Source organism: Vulpes vulpes, chromosome 14 (genome assembly GCF_048418805.1).
Source record: "Vulpes vulpes isolate BD-2025 chromosome 14, VulVul3, whole genome shotgun sequence".
NCBI lineage: Eukaryota > Metazoa > Chordata > Mammalia > Carnivora > Canidae > Vulpes > Vulpes vulpes.
Window position 1 is genome coordinate 29,582,802 of NC_132793.1, and position 24,444 is coordinate 29,607,245.

At 47.1% G+C, this 24,444-nt stretch overlaps 1 protein-coding gene across 2 annotated transcripts; it reads right to left on the reverse strand.

Annotated features, from left to right (window-relative positions):
* Positions 1-10,507: 10,507 nt before the first annotated feature.
* Positions 10,508-23,598, reverse strand: DDRGK1 (DDRGK domain containing 1). 2 transcript variants are annotated; one of them, XM_072736245.1, is made up of 9 exons: positions 23,405-23,598; positions 22,008-22,214; positions 20,031-20,143; positions 19,701-19,802; positions 16,591-16,713; positions 16,264-16,302; positions 13,625-13,681; positions 12,869-12,917; positions 10,508-12,496 (listed from the first exon to the last, which is right to left on the reverse strand). In XM_072736245.1, the coding sequence occupies exons 1-9, from the start codon at positions 23,493-23,495 to the stop codon at positions 12,330-12,332; spliced, it is 948 nt and encodes a 315-aa protein (XP_072592346.1). In that variant the 5' UTR covers positions 23,496-23,598; the 3' UTR covers positions 10,508-12,329. The 2 variants fall into 2 exon arrangements, with proteins under 2 accessions (XP_072592346.1, XP_072592347.1); XM_072736246.1 differs by lacking the exon at positions 23,405-23,598 and adding an exon at positions 22,750-23,318.
* Positions 23,599-24,444: the final 846 nt, after the last annotated feature.

Below are 24,444 nucleotides of genomic sequence, written 5' to 3' on the forward strand. Positions count from 1 at the left end.
TCCTTACTCTGCAAATCTGTATTATAGCCCAGAAAAATTAGAAAGCTATTTCACTTTATGAAGCTACGATTCTCCTTACACCAATTCCTAATAAAGATAGCATAAAAAAAGAAAACTGTAAACCAATCATACTTATCAATTCAGGGGATAAAATTACTACATACAACTCAAGGAAGTAAAGTTTTATTGTATGTGAAATTAGTTCATGATTTTGTTAAATGAGGAAAAAAAATCGTCATAATATATGGCAAAATTGAATTTAAGTATATTAACAATATTTTTTTTGCCAAAAAGTCACTAAAAAATCAGTGCCCAAAAAGAACCCTCATAATGAACCAGGAACTGCTGAAATGAAGATTCAATATTTTGGCCTTGACATCTGGTAAAATCTGGAGTGCCTCAAATAGCTTAACTGAACATTGCCCTAGCCAAATAATCCTCCTTATCAAATCAACCAGGTGCAGTTTCTGCTTATCTCAGAGCAGGTTTCAGTTCTCTGCCAGCCTTCAGAATCATTCAAACAAGCCAATCACATTTCCTGCAGGAACAGCAGGCACACCTTACTCTCTTGCTGCTATAAAGCCTGTCCTCCACAGCTTCTGGTTGTTCACTACATTTCTGAATGCAACACCTGGACGGTCCCATGTGGCTTGTGGGGTCTTCCTTCCCAGAGCTATGAAAATATGTGACTAATAAACTGTCAGTCTCACCAGGGTCAGGTGCTGTGTTTGGCCCTTCCCATAACCCTAGAGTGGGAAACTCTTCCTCACCAATGAGAAAGAGAAGGCCATTAAAACAAATCTATCATTTCAATAAAATGGGGGTAGGCAGAAGAGTCTATCAGACTGACAACTTAAAAAGTGATATCACATGTTGGTGAAGCTGTAGGGCAAAAGGAACTCACGGTATTTTTGAGAGTATAAATCAGTACAACCTTTTGGGAGGACAATATGTAAAAATGTGAAATGTGTATATCCCCAGACTTCGCAATTCCATTCTGGAAAGAAATGCCATCATGAGTAATATGACAGATGTTCAAAGGTAAGTCACTGCCATGCTGACTGTAATAGAAAAATTTAAACCTAAATACATCAATCTATTATTGGAATATTGAGTAAATTAATCCGTGCATCCAATGCAATGTAACAATAGCAATGTAAAATAATGGCATAGGTGTCTATGTATTGACATAGAAAGATGACTACATTAAGTGAAAAACCAAGGAGCAGATTCATATGTATGCAAACACTATTATTTTACTTATTTTTAAAATATTTATTTATTTAGGGGCACTTGGGTGGCTCAGTTGTAAGGGTCTGCCTCTTGATTTCAGCTCAGCTCAGGATCTCAAGGTTGTAAGATTAAGCCCCATGTTGGGCTCAATGCTCAGCACAGTCTTGCTTGTCCCTTTCCCTCTGCCAACCCTGACTTGCTTTCTGTCTCGCTCTCAAATAAAAAAATAAAATCTTTTAAAAAATATTTATTTTATGGGATGCCTGGATGGCACAGTGGTTAAGCTTCTGCCTTCAGCTCAGGGAGTGATCCTGGAGTCTCAGGATCGAGTCCCACGTCAGGTTCCCTGCATGGAGTCTGCTTTTCCCTCTGCCTCTCTCTCTCTCTCTGTGTCTCTCATTAATAAATAAATAAAATCTTTAAAAATTTATTTATTTAAGTAATCTCTACACCCAATGTGGGGCTCAAACTTGCAACCCTGAGATCCAAGTCACATGTTCTGACTGAGCCAGCCAGGCGCCCCATCTTCTTCTTTTTTTTTAATTTTTATTTATTTATGATAGTCACACAGAGAGAGAGAGAGAGGCAGAGACACAGGCAAAGGGAGAAGCAGGCTCCATGCACCGGGAGCCCGACGTGGGATTCGATCCCGGGTCTCCAGGATCACGCTCTGGGCCAAAGGCAGGCGCCAAACCGCTGCGCCACCCAGGGATCCCCCCCCATCTTCTATTATTTTAGTAAGAATATGTATATGCATAGAAAAGTGAAAAAATGAACATCAAACTATTAATAGTGGCTACTTTGAGATGGTGGGATTGCAGGAAGGAGGGTGGAAGATTCTAGGCAGTTCTGTAATGTTTGCGTTTTTTTTTTTTTAAGAGTCCTTTATTTATTTATTTATTTGAGACATAGACAGAGAGAGAGAGAGAGGCAGAGACACAGGAGGAGGGAGAAGCAGGCTCCATGCTGGGAGCCTGACGTGGGACTCGATCCCGGGACTCCGGGATAGTGCCCTGGGCCAAAGGCAGGCGCTAAACTGCTGAGCCACCCAGGGATCCCTATTTCCTTGTTTTTATGTACCAACTAAAGCTTCCAGTAGAAAAAGGTACTTAAACGTGATTTTATTTTATTTTAAAGTATTTATTTATTTTTTCATGAGAGACGCAGAGAGAGAGAGAGGCAGAGACACAGGCAGAGGGAGAAGCAGTCTCCACACAGGGAGCCTGATGTGGGACTCGATCCCGGGACTCCAGGACGATGCCCTGGGCTGAAGGCAGGCGCTAAACCACTGAGCCACCCAGGGATCCCTTAAACGTGATTTTAATTAGGTTTTAGCAAGATCAATAACTACAAAAGGAATTAACATTATTAAGGTTTGCCCTTTTATTATTTTTTTTAAGATTTTATTTATTCATGAGAGACACAGAGAGGCAGAGATACAGGCAGAGGGAGAAGCAGGATCCCCACCGGGAGCCTGATGTGGGACTCAATCCCAGAACGCCAGGATCAGGACCTGAGCCAAAGGCAGATGCTCAATCACTGAGCCACCCAGATGCCTAAGGTTTACCCTTTTATTTTTATTTATTTTTTTAAAAAGATTTTTATTATTTATTCCTGAGAGACACAGAAAGCAGAGACACAGGCAGAGGGAGAAGCAGGCTCCACACAGGAAGCCCGATGCAGGTATTGATGCTGGGACTCGAGGATCACACCCTGGGCCGAAGGCAGGCGCTAAACCACTGAGCCACCCAGGTGTCCCAGGTTTACCCTTTTATTTTATTTTTCTTTTAAAGATTTTATTTCTTTATTCATGAGAGACATAGAGAGAGAGAGAGAGAGAGAGAGGCAGAGACACAGGCAGAGGGAGAAGCAGGCTCCATGCCGGGAGCCTGATGCGGGACTCGATCCCGGGACTCCAGGATCACGCCCTGGGCCAAAGGCAGGTGCTAAACTGCTGAGCCACCCAGGCATCCCCGGTTTACCCTTTTAAATGGCACTTGCCCTAGCCTGTTTTACAGCTGAGTTCTACCCAATCTATGAAGAAATCATTCTAAATCACAGGAAAAGATGAAAAGCTCCCTAATTTATTTTATAAAGGTAGAATAGAATAATCTTAATATGAAAATCTGAAAAATAATATAAAAGAAGAAAATGGTGATTGATTAATCATGTCTTCCTCACTAACTTGTGTCTATGTAGACAGGATACTTTAAAATTCCATATCCCGGGGTGCCTGGGTGGCTCAGTAGGTTAGGCATCTGACTTTTGATTTGGGCTCAGGTCATATCTCAGGGTTGTGCGATGGAGCTCCAAGTCCGGCTCAGCATGCAGTGGGGAGTCTGCTGAGATTCTCTCCCTCTCCCTCTGCCCTCAAACTTACAAGCTTTCTCTCAAATAAATCTTTTTATTTTATTATTTTTAAAGATTTTATTTATTTATTCATGAGAGACACAGAGAAAGAGGCAGAGACATAGGCAGACAGAGAAGCAGGCCCCATGCAGGGAGCCCAGTGTGGGACTCGATCCTAGGACTCCAGGATCACACCCTGAGCCAAAGGCAGGCACTCAACTGCTGAGCCATCCAGGTGTCCTCTCAAATAAATCTTTAAAAAAAATTCCATATCCCCATCTTAATACTCTGGTAAGCAGAATTAATGAACCCCCAAAGATATCCAAGTCCTAATCCCCTGAACCTGTAAACATGCTAGGTTACCTGGCAAAGGAGAATTAAGTTTGTAGATAGAATTAAGGTTTCTAATCAGCTAACCTTAAAATAGGGAGATTAGGAGTGCATGGCTGGCTCAGTTAGTACAGTGTACGATCCTGATCTTGGGGTTGTAAGTTTGAGCCCCATGTTGGGTGTAGAGATTACTTAAAAATAAAAATATTTATTAAAAAAGAGATTATCCTGGATTATCTAGGTGGGCCCAATGTAATCATAGGATCCTTAAAAGTGGATGAGGGGGATGCCTGGGTGGCTCAGCAGTTTAGCACCCGCCTTCAGCCCACCATGTGATTCTGGAGTCTCGGGATCGAGTCCCACATCGGGCTCCCTGCATGGAGCCTGCTTCTCCCTCTGCCTGTGTCTCTGCCTCTCTCTCTCTCTCTCTCTCTCTGTGTGTGTCTCTCATGAATAAATATTTTTTTATAACTTTTAAAAAATTTTTTATTTATTTATGATAGTCAGAGAGAGAGAGAGAGAGAGAGAGAGAGGCAGAGACACAGGCAGAGGGAGAAGCAGGCTCCATGCACCAGGAGCCCGACGTGGGACTCGATCCCGGGTCTCCAGGATCGCGCCCTGGGCCAAAGGCAGGTGCTAAACCGCTGCACCACCCAGGGATCCCAATAAATATTTTTTTAAAAAGTGGATGAGGAAGGCAGAAGTCGGGGTGGGGGACATGTAACTACAGAAGAACAGTTACAGATGCAAGGTAGCTAGCTAGCTTTACAAATGAAGGAAAAGGACCACAAGCCAAGGGATATGGTTTGAAGATGGAGTAGAGCCTTCAGAAAGAAACAGCTCTATGTTGATTTCAGCCCAGTAAGACCCATGTTGGACTTGTACAGAACCAAGAGATAAATTTGTGCTGTTTTATGCCGCTAAGTTTGTGGGTAATTTGTTACAGCAGTACTAGAAAACTAATGCAAAAGCATAATAGACACTCAACATTCATTTGTTGAATGATGAATGAAATTGGAAAAACCCTTGGGTCTACTGACAAATGGGTATAAGAGAAATAAATCATTCACAGAATACAAATGTCCAACAAGCCATTCAATACATACCCAGCCCTGCTGATATTGAAAAGACGCAAAAGAAAACCTACCAATTAACAGACTATTATGATCCTTTAAGGTCCTACCCACCAAGTTATCCAGACTGGGACATGGGGCTTCTCTGGGATGACTGGGCAGTGACCTCCAAATGCCAAACAGGGGCGTGGTGGGGGTTGGGTGGGGGCAGACAAGGCACTGTAATCCATGCTTAAGTTTGGATGTTTGTACTAAAGCTTTTTACAGTTGCGCTTGCTTTATGAAGAAATAAAAACCTCTGGAATTAGGCCAAAAATTCCTGGGCATGACTAGTAAAGGTCCTAGGAGTTATCCAGACCAATCTAAAACTGTAACTGAAACATTTATGATTCAGGTCTGCTGGGGTCTTTTACACTCGGTTTTATAAACTGATGAGCTGATGTTTATACACACACTCATGGGACCCTTGAAAAATAAAAGTTAAAGAGAAAAATATTAAAAACTTATTAGACTATATTCTCCTTTTAACCACTCTTCTCTACTAATTGTACATTCTTCCCAATAGAACATGGTTTTGGCTTTTATATTCTCAAGGGTCTCTAACACTTTTGTTTTTACATAATTGATGCTTTGTTTATATAATACTAACAAAGAAACTTCTTTGTATCTATATAGTGTAAACCTTATTGCAAGACATTTAGAAATAAAGTAAAGAATATAAGCCACCACCCTACCACTATCTTAAGTGAGTTTTATGAACCCACATCTATTTGTGCGGCACGTTGTTCTTCCTAATGTCCTAAGCAGAATAGTAATGATTATTGCATCATGGAATTATGGTTATACCCAAATCGTTAATTAATTTTACAGAGAATGCAGACTTGAAAAATGTTCCCAGATTTAATTTTTGTAAAAGCTGGAGTACATTTGTTTAGCAGAAAGCCTTCTTTGTAAACTTTTATGTTTCAGATGATATTATCGTAGACAAAATGAAACAGCTAGGTGAAACTTTTATTACCTGCCTTTGGGGTAAGTAATAAACTTCCTACCAAATTTCCCATGCGTCCTTTCCTTACCACTCATCAGCTTTTCCTCTCGAGTTACTACAATCCAGCAATGATGGATTATATGTTCAATAATTTCTCATCTATTCATATTTGTTACTATGGTCTATTTTGATATGAGGCAATATGCACAAGCTACAAAATACATAAAGACAGCTGCCAAAGTAGACATCAAGCCTACGTCCACCCAGCTACACTGTTCTGTATGTAAACTTAGGGTTGAGCTCAACAGCAAAATGGCCTGACTTACCTCACTGATGAGAAATGGTCAAAGAGAGAAAAGAAACAAAGGAAATAAATCTGTTACTCAGTTACAATACAGTTGGAGCATTACTAGTTGTAGTTTTTGTATTACAATTATTACAGATGTGACATTAGGAATGTAAGTCAAGAAAGTTAAAATGAGGGATGCCTGGGTGGTTCAGTGGTTGAGCATCTATCTGCCTTTGACTCAGGGTGTGAATCTGGAGTCCCAGGATACAGTCCCACATTGGCCTTCCTGCATGGAGCCTGCTTCTCCCTCTGCCTATGTCTCTGCCTCTCTCTCTCACTGTGTCTCTCATGAATAAATAGATAAAATCTTAAAAAAAAAAAGTTAAAATGAATTAAAAACAGCTAGTAAGTCTAGCAGGTTATGTCCAAAAGGTTATATTTAAACAAGTTTAATGTTACAGTATTGGTATTTGATAGGTTCTCTTCTAAGGTTTGCCTTATGCATTTTGCCACAATGAGTAATCAAATAACATATAATAAGCCAAAAATTATGGTATCAGGGTAAACCAAATAACAGTATTTTTCAGTGTCACTACTGTAGTCTAAATTGCTTTTGGTACAGCTGTGTGACTAGCAAGTTATATATGACACACAACTCTGTGCCCAGATATTGACCCTTGTTCCTGTCCTCAATGTAAAAGGAACAGGCTCCTTAGATCCCTATTATTCAAACTGTTGGCTGAGTTCTGTTAGTGGTTTATGAAATCAATGGAGTCACTATCAGTAGTGGTACAAAATAGAGAAGCAAACATCAACATGCATCAACCACAGCTTCAGTTCTCTCTATGCATGGGTATACAGACATGGACCAAGTCTTCAATGAAAAATGGATTTCTTACTAAGAGATACTGTCAAAAACACCGCCTTAGTGGAATAGTCATTTCCAATCTTGGGGCTGGGGCTTGGGACTGGAGATGTCTGGGGCAAGCACTCATGAAGGCTTGATGTGGTATAATCTGATGTTATAATGAAGGTGTAGGGAGGGGGCTGATTGTGTAATGATGATTTGTAGGATGATTGCAAAGAAGGGTAAAGAAATGAATTATTGATTCAAAACACTAATTAAACACCCACCCCCCCCTTCACCAAATACAACCCATATTTCTGGGCTCAGCAATCCCTTCCTTTCCACCTTCTCTCTTCTTTGCCCCAGGCTTTCCTGTTCCTCCAGCCAACACTTCATGTCCCCTCAGTGAATCCTAAGCCTTTACATTCTCATACACGTCCTCCCCTCAGCCCAGAAGGCCTCTCCTTGTAAGCCACTGGTCCCTTTCATATATCAGTTTGGCAGTGCACTTGCTGGCTGGTTTCTCTCTCTCTCTCTCTTTTTTTTTTTTTTAAGATTTATTTATTTATTCAGAGAGAGCGAGAGAGAGGCAGAGACACAGGCAGAGACACAGGCAGAAGGAGAAGCAGACTCCATGCAGGAAGCCCAACGTGGGACTTGATCCCAGGTCTCCAGGATCACACCCCAGGCTGCAGGCAGCTCTAAACCGCTGCGCCACCGGGGCTGCCCCTGGCTGGTTTCTCTATCAGATTAGTACCACTGCCCCATTCCCCACCTGTGGATGGGGTCATGTTTAGCATCCTGCCTCATACTCAAATTACAGATTGTTAGTTTTGTTTTGTTTTTTAAGATTTTTTATTTATTCATGATAGAGAGACAGACAGAGATGCAGGCAGAGGGAGAAGCAGGCTCCATACCGGAAGCCTGACATGGGACTTGATCCCGAGACTCCAGAATCATGCTCTGGGCCAAAGGCAGGCGCTGAACCGCTGAGCCACCCAGGGATCCCCTAGTTTTGCTTTTTTAAACCCATTTTGAATGTGTTGAATAATTTGTTAACAAAGATCCAACATGCATCCTACGCTGGTGCCAGTGTGTAGCCTGGGGGTCACTCAATTGCCAGGTTAATGGGGAGGGGCTACTAGTGGCCTTACAGGCCCAGCTTTTTTAGCCTCTTTTCTGAAGCTTACCTAGAGTCAAGATCATGAGGCCATCTAGGACTCACTGTGTTTACTTACTTTATTTTTTTTGTTTATTTACTTTTTAAAAATTTGAGAGAGAAAGTGGGAAGGGAAGAGGGAGAGGGAGAGGGAGAGATAATCTCAAGCAGACCCCATGCCAAGTGCAGGGCCCAACAAGGGGCTCAATCTCATGACCCTGAGATCATGACCTGAGCTGAAATCAAGAGTCAGATGTTCAACCAACTGCATCACCCAGGGACCCTTATTTATTTTATTTTATTTTATTTATTTTATTTTATTATTTTATTTTATTTTATATTTTATTTTATTCATTTTATATTTTATTTATTTTTTAAAATTTATTTTATTATTTTATTTTATTTTATTATTTTATTTTATTTTTTATATTTTATTTTATTTTATTTTATTATTTTATTTTATTTTATTATTTATTTCATTTCATTTCATTTCATTTTATTATTTTTAGGGCCTACAAATTGTCTTCTCCATGAATGGGAATGAAGAAAAGGACCACTCATTTTTTAGAAGGTAGAAATGCTGGCAACAGGGAAGACCAGATCAATAAGCTTATTAGAAGGATGAAGTAAAGCATCTACTGCTTTTATTTTTGTAATCTGGTCAATTAATAAACAGCTACTTTCAAACTGAAAAAAAAATTTTATTTTTAAGTAATCTCTATACTCAACATGGGGCTCAAACTCACAACCCCAAGACTGAGAGTCACATACTCCAAACTGAGCCAGCCAGGCCCCCTCACTGTGTTTAAGCTTTTAGTTATGAGAAACTTTTTTTTTTTTTTAAAGATTTTATTTACTTATTCATGAGAAACACAGAGGGAGAGAGAGGCAGAGACACAGGCAGAGGGAGAAGAAGGCTCCACACAGGGAGCCCGACGTGGGACTCGATCCCAGGACTCCAGGATCACGCCCCTGGAGGCTGAAGGCAGATGCTCAACCAGTGAGCCACCCAGGCATCCCTATGAGAAACTTTCAATATAAAAATAAAGGAGGATAAATTACATGTACCCATTACTCAGTTTTTATAATTTTTCAACTCATGGCCAATCTTATAACCACTTTTGAAATGACAAGTTGTATTCTGTGGCTTCCTAACCATGGGTAATCAGTATTAGGCCTTGAAGGTCCATAAAAAAGAGAAGTTGTAGGGTGCCTGGCTGGCTCAGTCAGTTAAGCATCTGCCTTTGGCTCAGGTCTTGATCTCAGAGTCCTGGGAGTGAGCCCCACATCAAGTTCCCTGCTCAGCAGGAGTCTGCTTTTCCCTCTCCGTCCCTCCCTCCCGCTTGTGCTTGAGTTCACTGTCTCAAATAAAATCTTAGAAAGAAAAAAGAAAAAGAAAGAAAGAAAGAAAGGAAGGAAGGGAGGGAAAGGAAAGGGAAAGGGAAGGGAAAGGGAAGGGAAAGGGAAGGAAAAGGGAAGGGAAAGGGAAGGAAAAGGGAAGGGAAAGGGAAGGAAAAGGGAAGGGAAAGGGAAGGGAAAGGGAAGGGAAAGGGAAGGGAAAGGGAAGGGAAAGGGAAAGGGAAGGGAAAGGGAAGGAAGGTTGTGATAGAACAAAACTGAACTGGGCTGGACTCTACTGGGAGCAAGTGGTATCAAACCAGGCCTGTTGAGCTGGCCCATAAAGACAGGCACCTAGAACAAGCAAATGAGCATTTTGTATATTGGAAGCTCCAAAACCAGAATTAACCCAATGAGTCAGAAACAGTCAAGTGTTTCTTATGGCGACGGTGGGGGGTAGAGGTAGGGGGTAGGGGGTGGGGGGATACTAACCATGAAAAATGGGCCACACTACTAAAGGACCCAGGGTCACAGTCAATGTAAAATCCTGGGTCCCTGCTTCTGAATCACCATCCATCATATATACATCCTCAGCCACCTGAGATAATCACCCTGAGGCTCCAGTACCCTCAGGAAGAGGGTTTATTTCAAAACAGAGCTGGCGAATTAGCAAATGTAAATCCATGGTATTGAGAGGATTATAATCAGCTTCATTATTACACATACAGATCAATAATGTCATTGTTACTACTATTAGATGTATCTGGTCTACTTTTTGAGATGTGAAAGTATTTAAAGTAATTCCATCATTAATTTGGGAACTTTATTTTTTAATTTGGAAATTTTAAATGCTGAGAAATATTTAAGTAATAACTGTTTAAGCTTGAAAAATTACAAGTGGTTAAACCCAAAAGTTTTCATTTATTGAGAATAATATATACAAACTTAGAAAAATGTTAATCACTATTTCAAGAACCGCTTATTTGAGAAATTTATTAGATTAGTGGATAGATCACTAAAAAATGCACAAGGGTCATAGGTTGCCCCTCACCCCCACTATGCCCTTGGGATACAAAGGGTTTTAGAAGGCTTCCAGGACATGAGAAAGGGATGTGCCTTTTCCTCCCTTCTGGCCTGTGGAATGAGGAGGTGGGAGTGCTACAGTCCTCCTGCCACTGGAGGTGGCAGTGGCTGAGGACAACGGAAGGAGGAGGAGACCTGGAGCTGCTGTCTTGTTTTGGGAGAATCCCTTTCCAGTGGGGATTTTAATTACTTGTAACTTGATGGCCTGTCTCTCCACTCCACCCCCCCTGCCTTCTCAACCTAGGCACACACTGGAATCTCTGACTGATGCCTCCTGGGTCTCACCCCCCAAGATTCTGATTCCACTGGTCTAGGATGTAGCCTGGCATGAGACTGTTGACAATTTGACAATTCCCCAGGGGCTTCTCACCACCTCTCAGGGGCTTCTAATGAGCAACCAGGGTTGAGAAACATCACTTAAACTGTAAGCCTTCTTTTCCCTGTATAATTTTGTTTCTTTCTCATACTATCAGTACCTTTACCTGTTTCTTCCCTCTCCTACTGGACTATGGGCTCCCAGATGGCTTTCCAAACAATGCACGTGGCCCTTTCCAGCTCCAGGTGACTCCAAATGCCTGTTGCTGACAGAAGCAGCAGTCATGTCTCACTTGGAATTTTAAGTACTATAGTTAATGTCTATAGCACCAAGTGAATCAAAATCATCCTTGGTAACACTCGGGAAGGCTCTACCCTACAGCCTGATGTCCTGTCTCCATCACCATCTATAGGCAGTGTCTTCCAGGGTGGGAACAGAAAGCTGCCTCCCCTACCAGGCATCAGAAGTGGGTGGTTTATGTTTAAGGGGTACCTTGTAGAAAAATATACATTTAAACTCATGCCTCACCCTCAGCGCAGCAGGATGCTCACACCACCAAGAGCCCACAGGAACTAGAGTGACTGACCCTACAGGAGTTACACATCTCCTATCTCACACCCACTCCTGAGCATATGGTCCTTACATCCACCAGTGGGTGGAATCACCCACACCGTTTAAACTTTCTGTCCAGGATGGAGAGCTAAATTCACGTGATGGACCGTAGGAAGTGCATCTCTCTACTGCAGAATTCAGCTCAAGCAGGTTCCTCGCTTCCTTCCACCTGCCCAGCCTCTGTCCCTCCCTGACCACCCCTCTCTCCTTCTCAAAGATGCTTAGGACTCTACCTTGGCACTTCCCTCTCCTCTTTAAGGGCTCTCAGGCCTCTGTGGGGCTCCTAAAACCATCCATATAAACAAAAGTGAGACCTCCCTTGCCAGTTAGGGGAGATGTCCTAAGGTTTGCTCTGGGACACAGGTAAGGAAGAGAAAGAATTCATCTTTGTAGGATACAAAGAAACACAGTAAACACTCAATATTCTTTTTAAATAAATAAACACATAAGAATGGAACTTTCATCTGCCTCCACAGGGCTTCTCCCACCCATCCCCCAGAAATATTCTGAGCACTAGACTTTAGTTGATCATCTGGGATCCCAGGCCAGGTCTTCTGTCACACCAAGCCACACCAAGCTCAGCAATGCTCACAGGGCTTTAATCTAGAACTGCCTGGCCACATTCCATCTCTCCCCCAGGGTGGTGGGGAGGGATCAAGATGTATGGCCAGGTAGGCTGTGCTAGCTCCCAGTCCAAAAGGGAAGGGCTAGGTCAGGCGGGGGACTGGAGAGAAGGCTCCTGGCCCCAGGAGATGAGGGAGTTGCTGGCCTGGGCAAGCTCAGTGATGGACACCCGGCCCCGCTGTCGGATGAAGTTAGCCACAGCAGCCAGTTCCTCGGGAGTTATGTAGATGAACTTGCCCCGGTCGTCAATCACACCTGTGGGGACAGGATGGTTGTAGAGCTGAGCCCTCTAGGGCCCTCTCCCCCTGCTACCAGAAAATGCCCACCCAGCCACCTCTTCACAACTGGCTCAGAGCTCTCCAGGCCTGTGTACCTGCCTAGTCTCTCCTGGCAACATCCAATCCTGGCTTATGTGAGTCAAATCAGGCTTCCTTGCCTGTCCCTGTCACCCTGAGCCGCTCTCAGGCCTGGGCAAGTCCCTCTGTTCAGTGCCCCTCCTGCACACCACCTCCTGACCCAGGGCTGGGAGAGGGGTCATCCTGCCTCTGCAACAAATCCCTGCAGGCCCTCTGTGACAAGACACTCCCCAAGGCCAGGGCCTACAGTGACTGCTTCTCATCCCCTCACCTGTCAGAGTCCCCTCAGCCAGCAGATCCTGGATGCGGTTTATGGTATCCTATGAGAAGAACAAGTCTCAGAGCAGAGATGGGCACTACCGTCCCAGTAGACAACTACTCTCTCCCTCCCACCACCGCCAACTCTCCTCTCCTCTTCACGGCCACCCCCAATGTGACTGTGTGCTTCTGCAGAAGGGCTCAGAGGACACAGGGCTCTGATCCCAGGGCACTGGAGGAACTCTGAGAGAAGCTTTCTTCAAGGCAGGAGAGGAGTGGTGGGGACATTTGGCCGTGAAGGCTGGCACAGCCTGTTTGCAAGGGAGTTGTCAAGGTAACTGGGTTTGGGCTGCCTCGGTGACAGGGGCTGCTGGAGTGATGGGAGTTTGGGCTTTTTTCTTTCCTCTGTCTAGTAGAAAGACAAGATTCCTGAGGTGCCAAAAACTACCTATAGTCTACTCTTGCTTGAAGGCAGTAAGACTCTATCTTTGGGACGCCTGGGTGGCTCAGCGGTTGAGCATCTGCCTTCAGCTCAGGGCATGATCCTGGAGTACTGGGATCGAGTCCCACATCAGGCTTCCTGCATGGAGCCTGCTTCTCCTTCTGCCTGTGTCTCTGCCCCCCTGCCCCCCGCCCCTCTCTTTTATGAATAAATAAAATCTAAAAAAAAAAAAAAAAAAAAGACTCCATCTTTAAGGCAGTCCCCCTCTGACAGCTGTACAGACCCTCTGGCCACATTCCACAGAGGAGGCCACCTTCAAGTACTTACCTGCGTCCGCAGGCCCACCTGGGAAGCCAGATCTTCCAAGAGCACGACCTTGGACTGCTGTGAAGGGGAGAAAGGGGGACCTTGGGCAAAGGCTCTCCGCATGGGAGCCCTCTAAGGTTGGCACACCAACCTGCTCTGCTCTGGGTGGATGGCTAAGCAGGCTACGTGCTCCCAAGGGAGAACCTCGTTCCCTTCATATACGATTCACATGTTCTCCCAGCCGCCTGGACACAGATACACACACTCTCATGAACTCTCGTGTCCCTAATTACTGGGAAGGATGTGCCCAAACCAACACCTGCCCCAAGTAGTCATGTCCTGGCCTAGAGACTACCCTGGGACCAATATGCATGGAGAGCTAAGCACAGCTGCTACCTTCCTCCTCTGCAGCCAGCCGTATCATTTTATCATGAATGGCTGCAAGGGGAAGCGCCACAGAGATGAAAGGAAGGGCTGACAATTGCCAAAAGCTTATTAAAAAACTGTCACTAGGGCCTATGTTTGCTGAAGGTCTGCTAGGACAAGGAGCAGAGAAGGTGTGGGGGGTACGGTGGTCCACAAGACACAGTTCCTGCCTTTGAGCTCACAGCCAGCGCAGAAGACAGACGAGAATATGGACAAGAAGAGAGCAGATGGGAAGCCCTGACGAGCCAGGGTCTTGGTGGGAACAGTATAGCTCATTCGTGTCTCACCTTTGTTCACTGCCCTCTCTGCCTAGAGAGCCCCACAAGCCTGACATGCCACACTGTGCACCATCCTCTTCAGGCCGTTGAGGTACTGCATCTACCCATAAGATAACTATCACTAAATCTGCTCAGTGCTTCCCTCACACTCTCAGTAGAAACTTTGGTTCCTCGTTGGGTGGGTTGGGACAGGAGGGGAGTGGGGGTGTGGCCGAGGGTCCACTGCCGGGTCCTACCCATGCATCTGCCCTGCCTCCCCCCACACAGACAGCATGTGACTTGAGAGAAGGCGGTCTGTTGCGTTTCTAGGAATCTTCCACAGCAAATGAGCTGGGGGAGGAGTGACATGGTGACACCTCCTCAGCTGCAGATGGCATGTGACTCTTCAAAATGCCAAAATGAATGTGCAAGCAGGGAGGTAAGTGAGTCGCAGTTGGGCCAAGAGGTGGCAAGCACAAGGTGACCTGGCCAGCTGGCTTCTACCTACCAAGCAGGGAGCAGACACTGGGGTCTTAGGATAGCTCAGAATGCAGAGTCACCCCAGGTGTCCCTGAAGACCTGGCCTGGGGGAGCTGCTGGGCCAAAAGTGTGCTTGGAAAAACAAACCAACCCACTCAGCTCTGCTCAGAAAAAAAGAGGGAATCAACAAGAACAAGTCATGCCTACGCTGCACATAAACTCTGCTTGGCACAAAAACATGCCTCCAGTTCTGAAATCCTAGGATTACAGGGCCCATTCCCCTGAGCCTGGAAGAAGGCAGGTGGGCTGAATTCTGAAGTCTTCCTTCTCCATGTAGACAGCAACTCTAGAAGGACCAGCCTGCACAGGCTGGAAAGACCTCTATGGTCCAGAAGAGTCTGGAGAACCCCCAGAAAAGGACCTCTCCAGAGAGCCTCTGAAAGCAAGGGCTGGAACTGCCCCTAGGGCCTTTACTCAAAAGTCTGCAGAGAAGAGGGGAGATGAAACTGGTGGAGGAGACCTTCCTGGAGGAAGACTCAAGGCTGGGCTGGTCGCTGCTCGCTGGGGAGGGGGGGATGGGGAGTTCCAAACAGCAGCAGGAGAGTGAGAGAGAGAGAGATCTTGACAGCCCTGAGGGTGCCAGGGTGGAGAATGGGCTGTCTCCCTCCCAGGAATACCACTGGGCCCCCAGGCGGTGAGCCCCGCCCCTCACCGCTGGGAGGAGTTCGAATTCTGCTCCATTTGGAAGAGGCAGGGGGAGGATTATGCAAGGCCTGGCTCCTTGGCACCCCCTAGGAGCACCCCCACTGCCGCCCCCACTCCCTCTGCACGCCTTCCCTCAGCCGCCTCTGCACCTCTGAGCTGCACTTGGAAACCTCTCCCCTCTCGCATCCTTCGTGGGAGAGAAGTTGCTTAGCAGCATAGCAGAGCAGGACGTGCTTATGCAACCTGGAGCAGTATCCAGTGTGGCTACAGGCAAAGGGGGACACACGTGCTGCCCCGCCCTAGATTCCAAAGGAAACATCATCCTGTTTCCCTGAAGACCCAAGTCTCTGGTCAGGAACACGTGGCAGGGGATGCTTGTTTCAACTCAGTAGAGCCTCAGTGTGACAGAAGTGACAGAAAACACATATGAAGAAACTTGAAAACAGTGACTCACTGAGCGTGGGGTCTGAGAAGCAGGAAGACTGTCAAACCCTAAATGTGAGAAGAGACTGGGGGCTAAGGCCTCCCACACAGACCGGGTCCCTCCTCACTGTCAAAGAAGAAAGGGCTCTTTTACTCAGGACCGGGCAGGGCAGCTTAGATTCTCAGGTCCCCTGCCCTCTCCTGCATGAGCTTCAGCAAGCCACCTAGAACCCTGCCTTGGGTCCACTTAGTCCCCCAGCCCCAGAAAGTGCACGCATGCGTGCACTCTCACACACCCTACACCCTATACATAACATGCATGCGTGAGGCAGGGAGCTGATGCCCAAGCTCTGTCCTGCAGCTTCTTACCTTAATGTAGTTGATGAATTCAGTCAGGAAGCTATGGGACTAGAGGAGTAGAGAAATCAGGGTGAGTGTCGCCTTTTAGGGGCCACGGGGGTCTATGCCTACCCACCTGCTTGCCACCTGCATGAGCAGAGCTCCCCATAGTGAGAGATTTGGAGACATGGCCTCTCCTGAGGACGAGGCCTTTGGCCACTAGAGCCTGCTGGGCCTGCTGCCTACCCACCTCTCAATGTCTGACAAGGGTGGCAGGCAAGGAACAATTGGGTATCTGGGATGGGGTGGCAGGCTTGGTGGGCACAGGGATGGGCTTCCCAGGGGCAGCGGGCCCACCTGTTCTTCAGTCATGGTCTCGCCCACACCTTCCTCCTCCACCACGAAGGCTTCCTTCAGTTTCAGGTACTCCTCATGCTCTCGCTGGGCCTGCTCCTCCCGGGCCTTCCTCTCTTCCTCCTCCTGTGGACAAGAGTTGGATACTTTGGGGCGGGTGACCACTCCATCCGTGTTCTGGGCTGTGCTGCCCCCACAGGGCACCAGGGCATACAACCTGGCCCTTTCTCAGGAACACAGTTCCTTCAGGACATTGTTCCTTCAATCCCAAGCTGAGCTGCAGGCAGAGGCCCTTGTTTTCATCAGTTCCATCACCTCCCAGACGCATGCTGTTCAGCCCCCTCACCTTTAAAATTCTGCCAGTGACTTCAATCCACAGTATCTTGCTATCACCTTCCTTCCTCCTCTTCCTGTCTGTTACATCTAAACTTCGTGGACACTCAGGCTACATTTCCTCATCATCCATTCACCCTACCTGCGCACTCCAGTGGCTTCTGATACTCAATTCTGCCAAAACAAGTGCTTTGGTCTCACCCAGGCCCTCCATCCCACCAAATCCAATGGGACAACTGTGCCTCATCACCCTGTCGTCTCGGTGTTGCTGAGAGAGCCAATCATTTCCTCTTCCTTCACTTGGCTGGGACACCCACCCTCTTGGATTTCCTCTTGCTCCTTGGGCCATTCTCCCCACCTCCTCCATTGCTCAGTCCCCTCCTCCATCCTTTTTCCTCAGGCCACCCGGCATGCATCACACAACCATCTCCTTGCCCGTGACCGCCACCGTGGTACCCCTGCCCAAATCTCTCCTTCCATGTGACACACCCACTGGGCCACCTCACAGGCACCTCAAATTGAGTATGTCCAGAAAGATTTTGTGATCTACTCCCCACATGTCCGGTGTTCCTCATGGGTCTCTGGCTCAGTGAGTCACACAGCCATCTGGCTAGCTGGTCAGAAATAAAGTCCTATCTACCACTTCTGCCTTCAACTTCCGGAAAACTTCTCAGTCCATCCATGTCACACCACCACCACCACCACCACCACCACCACAGCTTCTCTCCAAGTTATCCTATTTTCCAGAGTTCTCAGAAAGATTTTTTTAAACCATGTAGCTAAAGTTGGGACAGAGAATATACAAAATAAGCCTGGAGCATCTTGGCAGTGCCAAAAAGTAAGAAAGTACTCAGAAAACAAACAGGTTACATCAAAGGTACACGGGGCCCAGCTGCAAGAGCTCCTGATGACCTACATAATAAAGATAGTACCTGACTGCAACACAAAATAAATATCCATGAGTCCATGTAGATAAAAACAATTAAATTTATACGCAGGGCAGCCCAGGTGGCTCAGCGGTTTAGCACCGCTTCAGCTCAGTATGTGATTCTGGAGATCCAGGATCGAGTCCCATGTTGGGCTCCCTGCATGGAGCCTGCTTCTGTCTCTGCCTCTCTCTCTGTCACGAATAAATAAAATCTTAAAAAAAAAAAATTTATACGCAGAGCAGAAAAGGTAAATCTTCCATACAAAGCAATTCCGGATACTTTGCATACTCATCTCTCAAGGAGGCGGAGAATAACTCCCCATTCCATTAAGTGTGGGCTATGTACAATAACTGTTCCTGTTTCCGAAGAAGTACAGAAAGGAGGGAGTAACATTATAGCGGAGAAATCTGGCAAGTAAAACCGGAGCCAAGCAATCAAGGTCAACATCAGTAATGACAAGACGACAACACATAACCTTCACATGCTGCGTTGAGAATGGCACTTCACCTGTGATCTTCTGAAAAATCCACAACCCCAGTCTCACCATGAGGAAAAAAAATCAACTGAATGCAAACTGAGAAATATTCTACAAAATACTTCTCAGTACCCAATACTCCTCAACACTATCAAGATCATTAAAAGCAAGGAAAATCTGAGAAAATGTCATAACCTGAAGGAGTCTAAAGAGACAGAGTAACTAAGTGTAACATGGTATCCTGGATGTGACTGTGGAGAACTCTGACATTTATGGTCCATCAGACAGGATCAATGTTCAGAAAGGCAGGGATGCCTAGGTGGCTCAGTGGTTAAGCGTCTGCCTTCAGCTTAGGGTGTGATCCTGGAGTCCTGGGATCGAGTCCCACATTGGGCTCCCTGCATGGAGTCTGCTTCTCCCTCTGCCTAGGTCTCTGCCTCTGTGTCTCTCATGAATAAATAAATAAAATCTTAAAAAGAAAATGTTCAGAAAGGTAAAAAACCCTCTCCACTGGGGCACCTAGGTGGCTCAGTGGTTGAGTGTCTGTCTGCCTTTGGCTAGCTCGTGATCCTGGGGTCCTGGGATCAAGTCCTACATCAGGATCCCCACAGGGAGTCTGCTTCTCCCCCTGCTTATGTCTCCGCCTCTCTCTTTGTGTGTCTTATAAACAAATAAGATCTTAAAAAACAAAAACAAAAAACAGCCCTCTCCACTAAGGCCTCCTCTCTGCTGTGCTCTGGCCCATCTGCTAGTGCACCCAAAGTCAGGCTTTCTGCCATCCAGGGCCAGTGAGAGGCCAAAGGCACCAGCGAGGTCTTCCTAACAGGGGCAGCCCTGTATATATACACGTCACACCTTTGTGATGTTCTGATGTGGGCATCGGTTCTCAGAAAGAAAGAAGGAAGCATCCAACAAACAAATGCTCATTAACCACCTCTACCTTCTCTGAGCATCTATCTCCTCCATGCCAGACCCTGAACAGGACCCAGCTCAGGCAGGACCCACCAGCTCTTATGATGACCTTTAACAATTATAAGGCTTTTAGGTTCCAGATTCCACTCCCCTCTCTGACCCCTCTCCGACCCTTCTCCCTCTTCCTTATCCTGTTTCAGCCACTCCAACCATCTCAATTTTCTTTCATTGCTCTGGGCATGTTCAATAAATCACATACACAAAAGTTCCCACCTCACACTTTGCTTTTCAGCAGCAGTTTTATACAGGTTGCGTTTAGAATCCAGGAACCAAATAAACCAGAGCCTGTTCCTGAACCCAGGATGAGTCTGTGGCCCATCTTCTAGGTTAGAGGTGAGGAACTGCATGAGAAGCAAGGCTGCCTGGGCAGGGGTCAGAAGTCAGGAGGGAAGGGTCCATCTCACCTTTTGTTCCTCCTCCAGACGAAGCCGCTCCTCCTCTTTCTTCCACTCTGCCTCACGCTGGGACTCAAGGCGTTTCCGCTCCTCACGCTCAGCCTCCTCTGCCTGGAAAGAGGCCTCCATTGGGAGCACATCCCCATCCCCAGCTAGAGCTTTCCAACCTCACAAACAGGCCACAGCAGGCAATGACTGGGTCAGACCACGGACCAAGGCTGTAGGAGACAGTCAGGCAAGCAGCATGCAAAGAGCCCAAGAGGAGGGCCTGACACAGGGAACAAGGAAGGCAGGACCCTTTCCCATTTCTCAGAGCTGCACCCCAACCCTTCTGCTTGCCTCACGCTGGGCTTTTCGCGCCTGTTTCTCCTCTAGTTTCCGTAGTTTCTTGGCTCCAATTTTCCCTGACAGGTGACTTTCCACCGGCTTCTCAATACTTTCTTCCTCCTGGGCTGCATACAGTCCAAAAAAGGCATTTCAGGTCCTGGAGAGGGCTGATGATGATGGGTTCATCCCCTGCCTCATCTCTCTCCGTATGGTGGCAAATCCCTTCTCCCATCTGTAAATATCACTAGCCCAGCTCTGTCCTCCAAAGACATCTACCATGAATGCAGAAATTAACACTCTGAGTGTGTGTATGTGAGAGTGTATAAAGAGTGTGTATGGGATCCCTGGGTGGCGCAGCGGTTAGGCACCTGCCTTTGGCCCAGGGCGCGATCCTGGAGACCCGGGATCGAATCCCACATCGGGCTCCCGGTGCATGGAGCCTGCTTCTCCCTCTGCCTGTGTCTCTGCCTCTCTCTCTCTCTCTCTCTGTGACTATCATAAATAAATAATAATAATAATAAAAAAGAAGTTATAAAAAAAAAAAGAGTGTGTATGTGTTGAGGGTAGAGGATTAGGTGGGAGAATGGTAAGGGAATTATGGGGCAAGGGAACAGATAGTAACTTTGGATGCTGCATAGCCACAAAAAGGGAGGTGTCAGGTTCCAATATCTGAGTGTCTGAAAATCTCAGGCAGGGATGTTTGGGCTTGCAGAGTTCTCTGGTTTGTCTCTGAGCCAAACCTCCTGGGAAGGCTGGCCTCATGGGGAAATGTATCCCTGCCTCATATCTGAATCTGTCCTCACTGCAGTCAGGAACTGCAGTGGGCTCTGGCCTCAGCCCCTGGTCAAAAAGACAGCTCCAACCCCAAGACTACCTAAAATTAGGGTCAGCTAAAAGTTAAAGACCTGTTGGGGCACCTGGGTGGCTCAGCTGGTTAAGCACCCACTCCTAATTTTGGCTCAGGTCATGATCTCAAGAACCCCTTAGCCCTTCCAGCTTGTAGAGTTTGCTTGAGATACTTCCCCCCTCCCCTTTCCCTCTCCCTTTCCCTCACTCCTGCCCCTGCATGGGCTCTCACCAGGCATGTGCGCATGCACACTCTCTCTCTCTTTCATATAAGTAAGTAAGTAAATAAACAAATAAATAAATGGTGCCCAGGTGGCTCAGTTGGTTAAGTACCTGCCTTCGGAGCAGATGTAATCCCAGAGTCCCAGGACTGAGCCTCACATAGGAGCCCTTGCTCAGCAGGGGATCTGCTTCTCCCTCTCCCCTTTTCTACTTGTGTTTTTTCTCTCTCTCTCAAATAAAAAAATAAAATCTTCAAAACAAAACAAAACCTGTTGATGATCGAGCAGCAGAAATGTCTGATCCCAAGTCTAAGACAAGAGGGATGGCACTACAGTGCCTCCTTTTTGAGCCAAAGGGACTAATTCCCCAAAGTAGAAGGGTAAAAGGCCCAAATGCCCCTTCCTCAGGCTCAAACCAAGAGAAGATATATTTTTCCCCCACAATCCCAGGGGCTCTGTTGGTCTGCCAGGGATATGGAAGCTATGTCAACAATATGTCTCTATCTCCAAATTCTTTCTCTAGGGTTACACATGACCTCACTTCAGAAGCTCCTGGCTAGGCACTCTGGCCCTAGCGTGAGGCTCTCAGATAATGCATGTGCCCATACCAGTAAGGTGTTGGGATATAAGAAGTGGTCTGAGGAACTCTCTAGGTCAATCTGAAGACCCTACCCTCTTACTTAGACACTGAAAGCCATGAAGGAAGAGGGGGCTGGCCCAATGGAACAGGGGTCAGGGTCCAGAATTGCTGCTCTCTGTGATCAAAGGATGTGTCCCAAGTCTCCCCTCCCCTAACTCTATCCTGTGGCTCCCAAACATGTTTCTTATATTGTACCTTCACACCCCACTCTTCCACCCAACTTTGGAGGTCCCCTCATGCCCGAAACCAGCCCCTGTCTCCTCCAGGCCGGGCCCCTCTCACCTGGGATAATGACCTCCTCCTCATTCTCCTCCACCTCTGCCCAGGCAACACGCTGGGCTCGACGCTGGGCCTGCAGACGGCTGCCCAGGTCCCTCCGGCGCCGGGGCCTGCCCCCGGCTCTCTGCTCCTCAGGCTCCAGGGGCCGAGGCTGGGCCACTGAGCCTGCTACTACGGGCAGCTCCTCATTGTGCAATGGGTCTTGGCCAGCTGTAGGGATGAGAGGAACAAAAAAACTGTCTAGCAGCTCAACCCACCTGATGTCAGACGACTAGCACCCTGGAACTCAACTTCCTCTGGACTCCATCTGCCCAAAGCACAAAGCCTAAATTTCTCAGATCAAAGAGGCCTTTATAACCCAGACTCACGCCTTGGTCCTAATGCAAGAAGATCACCAGTTCACCCTTGACTTTGTTGATACCTTTCCAGCTGGTATGTCAGAAGACTACCAGCCTACAAGAGGAGATGAAGCCCTACCTCCTCCAGGAAGCTCACCCTGACTTCTCCAGACCACATCTGCATGCCTACTGCAAGACTGCATTTATTTCTTCCCTAAAACCACCTGCCGTAGTTTTATAAAGCATCCCAACAGGGAGCACAGCTGGGAGCTGAGTCTTCCCTTTCAAGAAGATTTCTTGGCTATCTACCTTACTTCAGCTTTCTCTCCCCTGCACTTAGGAGCATGGAGGTGCTCTGAAGTTGCTTGTGGGCTCAGAGACGAGGAGAGATGTACACACAAACCTACCGACTGACAAGAAATAGAGGATGCAGGGTGACAGGCATATCTGTTCTGTACCATGGCAAAAGACACGGGCTCCTGGTCGGGGTGCAGAAGAGGGAAGAGGTTGCATTGGTGCTGTCTTTGAGGGGATAGGAAAGAGCTTCAGGGAGTTACAGCTCGTGAGTAGACACAAAAGACTCGGTGCTCCCTTCTTGGCACCTGCTCTGGAGCCAGCCTGGGTAGGACGGGACACCCCTGCGGTCTCTGCTAGGGGCGCACAAGGGGACAGCCCCAGTGAGGGATGGGAGAATGTCCGTCAGGAGATGCGGGGGGTGGGGGGGCGCGAGGCGAGGAGGGAGGAGGGGGGCGGGGTAGGGAGGAGCCGAGAAGGGGATTGGAGCGAGGCTCTCTCTGAGGCTGGGAGAAAGGTGTAGGCGCCGGGCCATCCCGTCCGGGAGTAGGGCTGCGGCACCGCAGCTAGCCGCCGGCTCCCCGACGCGCAGGTACGCGCACGCGCGCAGCTGGCCTGAAGCGCGACGAGCGCGATTCCGCGCAGAGCTTTCCGTCAGCCCAGCCAGCAGGCCGGCGCATGCGCAGGAGCCGCGGTGCGACGGCCTACAAAGCCTCAGGAGGCCAAAGAACGCGGCCCCACCGGCCCTGGAGCGGCGGCATCTCCTACCTGCTGCTGTCCGGCCCCGGCTGCGAGTCAGAAAAAAGATAAGGCCGACAAGCAAAGCCGCCGCCACCAGGTATACCACGGGGGTCACCATGACGAGGGCTTCCAGTCTGAACCCGCGCGTCCACCCAGGCCCCGGATCTCCCGGGCCCCGCCCAACGCCCGCTTGGCTCCTCCCACCACAGGCCCCGCCCACCCAGCGGGGCCCCGCCCAGGCCGCACACTCCAGACGGACGCCTCCGTTTTCTAAAAGGAATTTGGGGGGCAGACGCATACTCATAAATGAAAATTATCGCAAACGATTTTATGCGGTGCAACATTTATACATGTTTTTAAAAAGCGTTAAGCAATATCAGCGTATTTATGTAAACACATGTAGAAAAAGTACAAAAAATGCGTAGGAATGATACACATCAACTTCAGGATGGATGTTATGAAGAGGAACAAGGATTAATGGGATTAAGGGCAGAGCTTTGCCTGTATCTGTGACATATAATTTCTTTAGGAGAGGGGAGGGGAAGAGACCAAATCTCATATTTATTTTGGTTTTCAAGTCTTCTATTTAAATAAATTGTGATATAGTTTTGGGACCAGACCTGCAATTTTAGAACTATTTTAGTATAAAATTAGCCTTATTAGACTAATACAAGAATTAGTAACCCAGTTTTCCAGAATAAACACTCAAAATTTAAGTACCCACAGGGAATTTAAATTTCCCTGTTTTTTAACTTAAATTAGCCAACATAAATTAGTTTCAGATGTGTTGAGTGATTTATCAGTTGCATGTAATACCCAGTGCTAATCACATCATGTGTCCCCCCCTTAATGCCCATCACAGAGGTACTCCATCCCCCTCACCCACCTCCCCTCCTTCAACTTAGTTAACAGTCTCATGGGTTTTCTCCCTGATGACTTCCTATTGAGTTTTCTCTCCCTTACCCTGTGATCCTCTGCACTTTTTCTTATATTCCACATAGGAGTGAAACCATACAACTGTCTTTCTCTAAGTTATCTCAGTTCCTCCGTTCCATCCACATCAATGT